The sequence below is a fragment of the Capsicum annuum genome, chromosome 3 (assembly GCF_002878395.1).
Source record: "Capsicum annuum cultivar UCD-10X-F1 chromosome 3, UCD10Xv1.1, whole genome shotgun sequence".
Classification (NCBI taxonomy): domain Eukaryota; kingdom Viridiplantae; phylum Streptophyta; class Magnoliopsida; order Solanales; family Solanaceae; genus Capsicum; species Capsicum annuum.
The window spans coordinates 267,013,220-267,024,382 of record NC_061113.1 but is presented as its reverse complement, the minus strand read 5'-3'; the positions used below and the strand labels follow the sequence as shown (position 1 = coordinate 267,024,382).

The 11,163-nt window shown below is 35.5% G+C and overlaps 3 protein-coding genes across 10 annotated transcripts in view; 2 read left to right on the top strand and 1 right to left on the bottom strand.

Annotated features, from left to right (window-relative positions):
* Positions 1–870: 870 nt before the first annotated feature.
* LOC107861818 lies at positions 871–1,790 on the top strand. Its single transcript, XM_016707186.2, has one exon. It carries the CDS (start codon positions 975–977, stop codon positions 1,689–1,691), a length of 717 nt encoding a protein of 238 aa, XP_016562672.2. The 5' UTR covers positions 871–974; the 3' UTR covers positions 1,692–1,790.
* A 2,035-nt stretch (positions 1,791–3,825) lies between these two features.
* Positions 3,826–7,855, top strand: LOC107861819 (sulfite exporter TauE/SafE family protein 3). 7 transcript variants are annotated; one of them, XM_016707188.2, is made up of 13 exons: positions 3,826–4,164; positions 4,339–4,594; positions 4,855–5,014; positions 5,444–5,644; positions 5,717–5,781; positions 5,877–5,904; positions 5,985–6,076; positions 6,233–6,319; positions 6,436–6,486; positions 6,742–6,963; positions 7,106–7,199; positions 7,359–7,499; positions 7,580–7,855. In XM_016707188.2, the coding sequence occupies exons 2-13, from the start codon at positions 4,370–4,372 to the stop codon at positions 7,663–7,665; spliced, it is 1,452 nt and encodes a 483-aa protein (XP_016562674.2). In that variant the 5' UTR covers positions 3,826–4,164; positions 4,339–4,369; the 3' UTR covers positions 7,666–7,855. The 7 variants fall into 7 exon arrangements, with proteins under 7 accessions (XP_016562674.2, XP_016562673.2, XP_047266082.1 ...); XM_016707187.2 differs by having other exon boundaries at positions 3,839–4,164; positions 4,300–4,594; XM_047410126.1 differs by having other exon boundaries at positions 3,842–4,164; positions 7,392–7,499.
* A 485-nt stretch (positions 7,856–8,340) lies between these two features.
* Positions 8,341–11,163, bottom strand: part of LOC107861820 (protein disulfide isomerase-like 1-6) — a 6,833-nt gene continuing 4,010 nt past the window's right edge. For both annotated transcript variants that reach the window (XM_016707192.2, XM_016707191.2), the window contains exons 6-12: positions 11,031–11,120; positions 10,868–10,939; positions 10,714–10,782; positions 10,367–10,447; positions 10,002–10,136; positions 8,840–8,893; positions 8,341–8,750 (exon numbers count right to left, since the gene is read on the bottom strand). In XM_016707192.2, coding sequence (XP_016562678.2) covers positions 8,655–8,750; positions 8,840–8,893; positions 10,002–10,136; positions 10,367–10,447; positions 10,714–10,782; positions 10,868–10,939; positions 11,031–11,120 — 597 coding nt within the window. In that variant the 3' untranslated portion in view covers positions 8,341–8,654. The remainder of the gene's footprint in view (positions 8,751–8,839; positions 8,894–10,001; positions 10,137–10,366; positions 10,448–10,713; positions 10,783–10,867; positions 10,940–11,030; positions 11,121–11,163) is intronic.

Here is an 11,163-nt window from a genome sequence, read left to right as displayed (position 1 = left end):
CCACCATTTTAATCTACAACAATGAATAATTGATTTAAATAATTGTAACATATTTTTGCTTTGCTTCGAGGATCTTTAAAAAGATAAAAAAAAATTGAGACTATTTCTTAATTTTACGTCTTATATTTTATTTTTGTTCCGACTATGTTAATCCGTTGGCATAATATTTCATGCGCAAAGACGAAGGTCTTGCAATTAATCCGAAACCTCTATATACTAGTTCAACAATACTAATTATATTTGAGACGACAAAAAAATTTTGTTGCAAAAAAATGTACAAAATCAAAGAAGGGTATTTTTGTAAACAAACATTTCTTTTATAGAAATTATGTAAAATGTATTATTTCTTATACATCAAACCAAACAATGTATAAGAAATAATACGTGCATAACTAATACAAGTATTACTAATGCAAGCATTACTAATACATTATATTTTGCATTGATCTTATACACTCTACCAAACGACTCCTTAATGTCTTAAAATTCATATCGAATCAAAATCATACATTGTACTTGATCATCTATTGTACTTGAGTCGATGACCATTTGAAAACAACTTATGTACAGAGAATGGCATGATCTATGTACCCTTTATCCTTTCCAAACTCAATTTGTGAAATTTCACGGGGGTATTTTGTTACTCTCTCCGTCTCAAATTGAGATGACATATTGATTAAGAAAAATAATTAATAATATGATTAATTTATCATAATACCCCTATTAGATGATGTTTGTATTTTAATTTGAAGAAAATATAATAAATGCAAAGGGTAAAATATGAAAAAAATTTGTCTCCTCTTGATTAATAAAAAAGATAAGTAAAATGAAAAATTAAATTAGAAAATTTGAGACGAATAATTTGAGACGGAAGGAGTAAATCAGACACTCAAATTAAAAAACATCGAACCATACTGTTCGCGCTGTGGGTTACCCGAGATATACGTATTCTTGTCGGACTCAACCGATAAATTATGTCGGTTTTAGGCACATGCGAACATTTGAGAAGTGTGCCACGTACCAATTCGCTCTCTACAAAACACAAAAAGTGGCCACATTTCTTGTGCCTTGCAAATCACAATTCATTTCTCTCTTTTGGGTTCCCAAATTCAAGTAAAATTAGGGCTTTTCTCTCTACTGAAATAATTTCTTACCAAATGGAGTTCACAAAGGAATCAGAGAGTTTACTCGACAAAATCCAACCACCGCGTCTCGAAGATGCAGGCCTCGAAGATTGTGCACTTCCACCTGAATCAATCAAAGAAGCATTTCTCAAAGCCGCCACCGCCGTACGATCAATAATCTCAGCATCGGACGATGAAGACGAATCGCAAGGCCAGTGTGTGAAAGCTCCATCGCCGAACGACGATTTCGCTAAGGATGCTCTTATAGGTATTACGGAGGGTATTACCGACATTCCAGGAAAATGTACTACGGAGAAAGGCGGTGGAGGCGAAGTGCCGGAAGGGATAATCGATGTGGTGGATGTAGAAGGTGGTAGTAAGGATTCTGATGACCGCGGAGACTTGGTGGATGGATTATCTCTGCCGGAAGGCGGTGAATCTTGTGTGGATGGGTTGCAGGGTTTGGAGATTGGAGAAAAAGGGGGGAAAATTAAGAAAAAGGAAGGGAAGGAGGAAGACGAAGAAGCAAGTGATGAGAAGCCAACTCTAGTTGAAGGTTTTGTATGAACGAACATATAATAATAGTAACTTCTGTAACTTTGGTTGAATAATATTGTACTAGTATTAGACATGTACTAAAAAGATTTGTGTTTTATGTTGTTTTTACACGAGCTTTTTATTTTCATGCCTAAGATTATTTTGTCCTCCTTAATGTGTGAGTGGTCAAAAGAGATCATTTCCACCATAAGAACTAGTACCTGGTAGTTGAGACATTAAAATTTGGCAATAAAAACGAGTTCATCCTGCATATGCTTCATGGCTTGATGGGCACATTTTAGTTGAGAAATTGAATGTAATGTAATGACATTAGGTGGCATGTATTTGAGTTACTATGAGTATATGATATGATGCTTTCAGTTGATGTCGTTTCTAATCTTTTTTTTCAAAATTAATAGTCAATTCATACTCGGAAAATCTGCTCCATTTGGTCCCATTTTGACCCAAGATATGAATTTCGTATTATCTTACCTTAAATTTGGCCCCAGCAGGAAGATGAACGAACAGCTACCTTCAATTAATGTTGGGATGGTCAGCTGAGCAGTGTAGTAAAAAAACAATGTTTCATGCAGTGAAAATTGAGAAGCAAGATTGTCACCATTTTAACACACAAATGCTTCGTCTTTCCAACAACAACAATTATGCTTTAATAATTTGAAATAAGTTGATAAGGTGGATTAATGACTGTTCTACTCTGATTAAGGACCATAACTCTCCTCGTTACTCATGTATGTGAGCAAGCTTATAGGGGCGATTAGAAAAGCATATAGACTATAGTGTCTTGCTTTTGATTTCTGTCATCATTTAATTTGTTGTCTAATGGTGTTTTGGTTATTGCATTATTTCTGTGTTAGTTGCTATGTTTTCTTCACTATCATTTTCCCTTCCCTTACTTTGATTTGCTGTACTTGAATCAAGGGTCCTCAAACCACCTCTATACTTCTCAACCGGATTTCACTGGATATATGTTGTTACGGGGGTTATTGAACTCACCAAAGGGAGGTAAGGTGGGAGGGGGTGGGGTTCCAAAACGTGCAAAATTCTTGAGTACTAGATATTCCTTTAGATAAATGGTGCATTCGCCTTCTCCTTGTCCTTTTCTCTTTTTCTATAGCTGTCAAGTACTTATTTCCTTTTGCCCAAACTTTTTTCCTCAACTATCTGAAACTGTGCAACAGTGGGCAGAGTATAAAATTGAAGTTATAGCAAATCTGCAATGCTCAAGCTCAACTGTGTCTTATGAGTTTTCATTATAGAGTGTCAATTTTTTGTTTGGCCAATGAATGTACAGGCATGGAACACGTTTCTGTAAACTGAACGATAACTCATTTTCAGCAGCTGTTGTACTGATCCCTATAGTCTTTTTTAAATTCAATTATTATAATGACATTCAAATGTCATGCAACTATAGAAATCAAGTTTTTTTTATTTTTTATTTTTTTTACCATAAATAAATATCATGTCAGTTGGATTATCAACTTACACATCGAAATTAAATAGTGAAGGTGGGGTCGTGATGATGCCATATGAAACTTGTCGGGGGTTGGATTTAGCTGGTAGAAATTGATGACTTCATGTCACCCCTTTAAATGTTCGGAGTGAATTTATAATTTAAATTTTATGATTATTATTTAGACTAGGATCGAAATTCTTTATCTTAACTTATTTAATAAGTTTTCTTAACAAAATATAGAATCTAAACTAAAATTACTCGATTCGAATGATCCAAAATTTCTTTACTGGATTGCCCTGCTTATATTTAGTATTGGATTTATAATTAACATTAGAAAAGAGTGTAATAATATGATTGTATCAATGGGTTTTGTCTCACTTTTTTATGACAAAATCTTAGTAAGCAACTGAATGACAGATCTATTTGATCTTCTTTTTCTCACTCTAATTATATTCCAATGTGTTTTTTTTCTTTCTAATAAATATATAAATCATAGTACTTAATGGTAATATTAATTAGTGATGACATTAAGTAAATGTACTAGGAGTGTCTTTTTATTCATTTGTCCCAACTCCCATCTATCAAAAATTCCTAAATTATTTCTAATCAGACCCTACAATTATATTAAAATTATTACTACTGTGAAGTTGACATTTTTACAAGAGGAGATGCTCATTGGTTGGTTAGTACTAAGTGATAAGAATAAACTCAATTATTTCAGTACCATGAGTTTCCATATCTTAGTTTACATCTGTAACAATGAGAAAACCAGCAGCTTTTATACTGTACATACAAAATATACTGTAGATTTGTAATTTTTTTAGTAAAATTCACAGCTTTGCGACAGAACCACCAGCTGTTAACAAAGATGGCAACTACAGCCAAGTGCCTAGTAGACTTTATACGGGGGACACAGAAATAAAATTTCCATTAAAGTGCTGAAGTGGGGTTATTTCAAACGCTGTCAAAAGCAAAAATTTACCTCCAGTTGTGGCAGCTCTTTATCCTCAGCTAGTACTTGTCTCCTCTGTAATAATACTGGAAATCTTGAACTCTCAAAGTTGCTTCATTTTTTTCTGCTAATTTATATTCCAAAGTTGCTATCTTTGTACTTACTTCGGTAATTCTTGATTTTCTTGCTGTGTATTTGAGCTTATTTTCCAGGTTTGTGACTTGGTAAATCTTTATTCTTGACTATTTTAGAAGAGTGATAAGGTGGGTACGTGGCAAATTGATGGCTGAAACTGGATTAAAATTGGATGGTTTGAGAAAATATAGAGTTGCTGTGAGTGGTTTGGTTGTTCTAGCTTTAATTATGGTTGCTTCTGGAGAGCAAATTACACATAAGAACTCTTTGAACAACAATGGAACAACTCATATCATTGAGTCAAATTACTTATTTGAACTGTTCAATCTTCTTGGGAAAAGGAGTGAATTTCATTACCACCATGTTTGGCCTGTAAGTTCCAAGTTCTTACTGCCCATAGAACAGTTTTTCCTTATTATCTCTTGCTCCACTAGTAGTAGCAGCATGACATATTTTTATCAAATCAAATAACTGAATTACTGTTTCAGAAAGAACTTTCCACGTGGTATGTTTAAGACCACAAGATCCAAAAGTATCTAGTATCTTTACTTTCTTAAGTTCTGTGCCTAGTCAAAACCGGACAAACAAATTGTAACTAAGGGAGTACTACTGAATAGGTGTATGCATTGCAGGAACTGGAATTTGGGTGGAGCGTGATTGTTGGTTCAGTAATTGGATTCTTGGGTGCTGCTTTTGGGAGTGTAGGAGGTGTCGGGGGAGGCGGTATCTTTGTCCCCATGCTTACTTTGATCATTGGATTTGATCCAAAAACATCAACTGCGATATCAAAATGTAAAGAGTTCATCTATGAACTTATTACTTTTACACACATTTGTAATGAATTGATTGCCTAGATGATCTATCAATTAATAGTTACGAGTATTACTTATCTCGGAAAGTCACCCTTCTTCTTGGTTCCAGTCCTTTTCAACAAAGAAAGTGACTTTTTGAGTTAATTACTATTAGCTGAATGACCATTTGAGAAAGTAAGAAACTTGATTTTAAGAGGTCAAATTCCTTGTTAGATATTACTCGAAAGTGCTTGCAAATACTTTGCGTCTTTTAGTAGCTTGAATCTTTGTTGTGGCCTTGTGAAAGGAGTCCTAAAAGACTGGAGGGAAAAATTCCGTTGTCCCTTTGTGTTTCCTAGATTAAACACATTTGCAACATCATTTTCTCCACTCTTTGTCCCATTTTTGACCTTTTTGTGTTTCTTGCCAGGTATGATCACTGGTGCAGCGGGTGCAACTGTCTACTACAGTCTTAAGCTGAGGCATCCATTGCTTGACCTGCCCATTATTGATTATGATCTAGCTCTTCTTTTCCAACCAATGTTGTTGTTAGGGATCAGTATTGGAGTTGTACTAAATGTACTTTTTGCTGAGTGGATGGTTACAATCTTATTGATCATTCTTTTCTTAGGTAACTGCTTTCAAGCTGCAATTTTATCGATTTTGTCACAGTACATATTCTGATTCGTTATGGGAATTACAGTTGCTTCAATCAAGGCATTCTTCAAGGGATTCGAGACATGGAAGAAAGAAACTATTATTAAAGAGGTTGTCTCTTGGTCCTTTTCTGTGATTGTAGAGTACAAGACAAGAACGTCTTTTAGTATATATTCGTAACACATCTTAATTTCTTTCGCGTCCAGGAAGCAGTAAGGCGCTTGACATCTAATGGTGAGTACCTATCTTCTCTATCTTCTACACCTCAACAGAGATTTTTGAAATTCTGTGTAACATTCGATAACTGAAATCAGATGCTGGCGGTGAAGAAGTTGCATACAAGCTTATACCTGGAGGTCCAAAAAATGATTCTACTTTTACAAATGAAGTTTATAAAGCAAAGGAGGTAATTAATACACCCCGGTGTCGCAAATTATTTCACACACTAAACTTTCCTGTCCTTCACAATCTGCTTGACTCCTTATAAACAATATCCTAGTCTATATCATATTCTGAACTAGATGCGACATTTCTTCAATGCTGATTTCTTGAGCTACTCCAGGTCTCAATTTTTGACAATATGTACTGGAAGGATACGGCCATACTTATTGCTGTCTGGATCATAATCCTATTTCTGCATGTCTCCAAGGTTCCTGCTTTTATTAGTGCTTTCCTTGTTTCCAAGAGCTTTTACGTTTTGATGAGTGCATTCTGTGCTTTCGTGCAATAATGCCTTACTGATTTGAATGCCTTATTTATTTTCAGAATTACGCCCCAACTTGTTCAACAGCATATTGGATCTTAAACCTCTTGCAGGTAGTTATTGTTATTTAGATTTAAACTGAACTGTTTCTCAGCTATTCACCCCTCATTCACATGTAAATCTCATCAACTGTATTGATGTCATTTGACAGCAATGAATTAGACTATAAATTGTGCGATTTAAGCTTATGTGGTATTAATATAGCTTGCCTCTGCTTTCTGGTCGTGTCACATGAGCCAATGGGCTTCTCGTTCACTTAAAAAGGGTATTTTGACCAAGTTAAAATTTCTTTTTATCCTACTTTTCAGCTCCCCATCGCTGTTGGAGCTTCTGCATATGAAGCTGTTTGCTTGTACAAGGGATCAAGGGTGGTTCTCTCAAGTGGAGAAGCAGTAACAACGTGGAAAGTGCATCAGTTGATTCTTTATTGTTTCTGTGGCATTTTGGCTGGTATAGTTGGTGGTCTGCTAGGTCTTGGTGGTGGATTCATTTTGGGTCCATTGTTTTTGGAGCTAGGGATTCCTCCTCAGGTGCATTTCATCGCATTTAATACCTCTAGTTGCGCACGTCATTTTGATTGAAGGAGAAAAGAAGTATCTTGGACTTACTAAATTAAACCGTTAGTAATTTCTCAAAGAGGCACTCACACTGTTAGTAACTTTATAAATGTAGGTATCGAGTGCTACTGCTGCTTTTGTGATGATATTTTCCTCCTCCATGTCCGTCATACAATATTACTTGCTAGGACGTTTTCCAGTTCCATATGGTAAGGACGATGCTACGAAGCCTTAAAAATAGTAATCTCGTTAGATAGGTATTCAAACAATTACATTCAAAGCTTGTGGTACTGATCGATAAATGTAGAAATCTGGGAATCTGTTTGCTTGTTTACTAACCTGCTTTATTTTCTCTGGATATGTTTCAGCACTGTATTTTATTGCTGTGGCCATTGTTGCAGCCTTAGTTGGACAGCATGTTGTACGAAGAATAATTAGCATTGTTGGTAGAGCATCTGTGATCATCTTCATTTTGGCGCTCACAATCTTTGTGAGCGCGATATCATTAGGCAAGTTTCTTCATATTTGATGTAAGTGGAAGCGCTCGCTAATTTTGATCATTTGCTCATTCACCTGTTAATGTCTGCAGGTGGATTTGGTATAGCAGACACAATTAAAAAGATCGAGGAAGGACACCATATGGGGTTTGATAATATCTGTGCATATAATGTTTAGGAAAAAATTTATATTCCACTCTTGATGTTAGGTGAATTCATGTATTTGGTCATTATGTTTTTCGGCCTCAGCAAAATCAGCTTAGGCATTATATGTAGTATAAATATAAATTCATTTGGTATTTGATGTGGACACGACTTAAAATTGATTGTTAACATTGATGGAGCCGATTTGCCGGTCTTTGTAAAAAGCTTGTCTCCTCAACCCTTAAACCGGATATCTCGCATGTGAGCTTTGGGAATGGAGAAATTCTTGACATGGAACTTACCTATTTATGGGCTCTATGCGACATGAATTTGGATTAGTTAAGCAAGTGGGTACGTGCTAAATAGCTTATGATTATGAAAAAGTAAAAGAAAAGAAGATAAAAGTGCACCTACCCACAAACATTGGGATGATCAGAATCTTAGTCTTGTACCTGAACTATCATGTGTGTGAGTTTCCTGAGTTTTCTGTCTGAACTATCACCAATTAGTCAGCAAAACAAATCTAAACTGTTCATTGTTTGAATTTCATACCTGAACTTTCAAGTAGGAATAGTGAGCCTTAATAGTTTAGGTGTGTTTTGCTGATTAGCTGGTGATAGTTCATGTAGGAAACTTGTAAACTTGATAGTTTAGGTATGAAACTCAAAAGATTAGGATACTTAGTGTGTTTTGAACCAAACTTGACCAGTTAAAACTCAAAAGCTGACTAATCAGCATCTGATGTAATCCCAACATTTTAAATAATCATTTGCTATTAGTATCATACAGTGAGATGCAACCAAAGTTTAAAGCTGTCATCAACAGAAATATTGCTCAGCCAATAGAAGCAATGTTCACGTCAAAACAGTTACTAATTTGCTAATTGATGATACAATTTAGTCTACCCAACCGTGGACCTCAACTCTCTGAAATATCTACTCATGTAACCCGCAGGTGTCTGTATATGCTGTATAATTTTCCTCATCTTCAAATAATTAGATTGTCCCTCGATGCAACAGTTTCCTAGAGTTCATCTCTAACTTCATGATGTTGTGCTTTCAAATTCTTGTTGATCAGAGCAGCCAATTCTTTTGTGCTTGATTTTGTAGGAAGTAGTATCTACATAAGGAAATTCAACAGGGAAGCCCATTAAAAGGCGAGCAAGAATAATAAAATCATCAAAGTATATTATTATCATTAAAACTTACTGGATTTGTTTTGTCATCTGCTAAGTAGAAGAGAAGTGTTGGATAGTCATCAACCTGCATTGGTAAGAGCAAATTCAGTACTAAAAACTCTTAACAGAATGTTAAGATACTAGCCATCTCCCTGCCATTTGACTGTACTTGTTTCAATTTTCTTTCTTTTTTTTCCTTATTATGATGCATTTTGAGATACTTCTTCTGGCCAAATACATCAGCATGAAAATGGTACTCTCTTTGCAGTTCATGCCTTGAAAAAAATTGTCTACAACTGCCACTTCATGCCAGACAAGAAATAATTCAACTGTTTCTCTAGAACAAATTAAAAATGATAGAACTGACGCGAGACTATTTCAAGGTACAAATAATGAAACAGAGTCCATTAGGCATTATCTGCTGTTGGCTACCAGAAGACTCCATGCGGTGGACACAAAAGGAGTCAAGAGGAGTTTGATGGCGGAATCCTCTGAACTGATGGAAAGGAAGGAACTCTAATAGAGGAGACTTGTGCCTGTCTCTTATCTGGATCTCTAAGGTGAAGATTCTAAAGATGAAATTGCGTGTCAATAGCATAGTCTACAGTCAAATATACTGAATATATTGCTCTCACGTTTTTGATGAAAGCAATTATCCTGCGAAAAACATCTCATTTCCAGCATTCTGTAACATCCATCTAGTTTCTTGTTACGTGGTGGATAGTGATTTAGGGGATCAACTTGAAGTAAATTCTGGGAAAACAGTTTGTCATTTGACATCTCTTTTTGGGAATTCTCTATTCCCTCCATGCTCTATACTCAATTCACTTCTCCGGAGTTGAAAACCTGACCTTATGTTATATATCTAGGGATGCTAAAGGGAGTAGTAACCTAATGCATATTCTGAATAATGTTGGTTTGAGATGAATTTAAATGGAGAATCATGGACAGTGATTCTCCGGACCCTGCGCATAGCGCACCGGACTGCCCTTGAATCATGGACAGTGAAGAATGAAGATTCATAAAGCCGACCCTAATTTGCTTGGGACTAGAGGCATAGTTGTTGGTAACTTAATGTCTATTCCAGACCAGACTGGACAAAATATTAAGACTGTAAGTTTTCATCTTAAACATTAAGGATCTGAGCACTGTATCGATTTAAGGCAAAGGAGTAAAGTATTTAGTATCCTTACCTGTAATTTCGGATGTTCATTTAGGGAAGCATCTATCCTTGCAAAGATCAAGTTATCTAAACCTTTGAAATGCTTGGCCAACTTCTCCATTTGCTTGCTTATGGTTTCACAAGTGATGCACCATGGTGTGTATATCTTCAGTACACGAGTAAAGATACATTATTACAAAACTATAAGATTATCCACATTGCAGAACATCTTTAGTGTGAGTTCCTCAATAAAGGATGAAATATGGTTCCAACATATTCTTTCATTTTTCCTCTGCAGTTAGTTCGTAAACCAAATGCTCAAGAATTCTAACAAACACATAAGAGTATGAGAGTCAACTATCAACAAGTGTCTGATCTGTGTAAAACAATACAAACCTCTAGAAGGACGTTTTCGTGACTGTTCAGGACCAATTCATCAAATGTCTTACCAACAATGGTCAGAATGCTCATGTTCTTCTGCAATTACGAAGCAAAGGTTCTTTAGAGTTAATAAAATATTTTTGTATAAACATAACTATACCAAATTTTCCTTGGCTAATGTCTAGCAAAAAGGATCAGATCAGAAAACAAGAGCTGCATCTGTAATAGAAATTATGGGATTAAATAGTTTCGGACTAGACCAGGATATAACTTGGTTAGGAAAGCTAAAGAACTGCAAATAATGTTTTCTAATCGCCAAAACACCAACTGACATAATGAGATTTATTGTTAAAAGAACTTACGTTATCAGGAATTGGCTGTGACTTGTAGTATGGTGACACAGTTCCACTCAGAAGACCTGAACAAAAGTCCTGCAGAAATCAATCAACAATGTGAATGTCAAACCACAATTTGAAGAAACCTAGAAAAAGAAAGCAAACAGAGAGGGATTGATACTTCTATGCTTGTTGGTGTGGTATCTGATTCCAACAAATACTTCAAGCTGCTACTGTAGTTGAAAGATACTACCTGTCCATCCACACAATGGCAAGTGTTGTCTGAGCAAACTTAAAAAATAGCTAGTATCGACAAGTTGAAAAATAGTTCATGAAAAACTAACCACAGGGTCTTCTGACTCTTCTAGACCAAACATAGTTAGGAAGGGCTTTGCAAGATTGTCCTCTCTAATATCTACAAATATGAACATTATCTGCAATCAAAAGGCAGATGTCAATTACCCAAATCCATTTTTT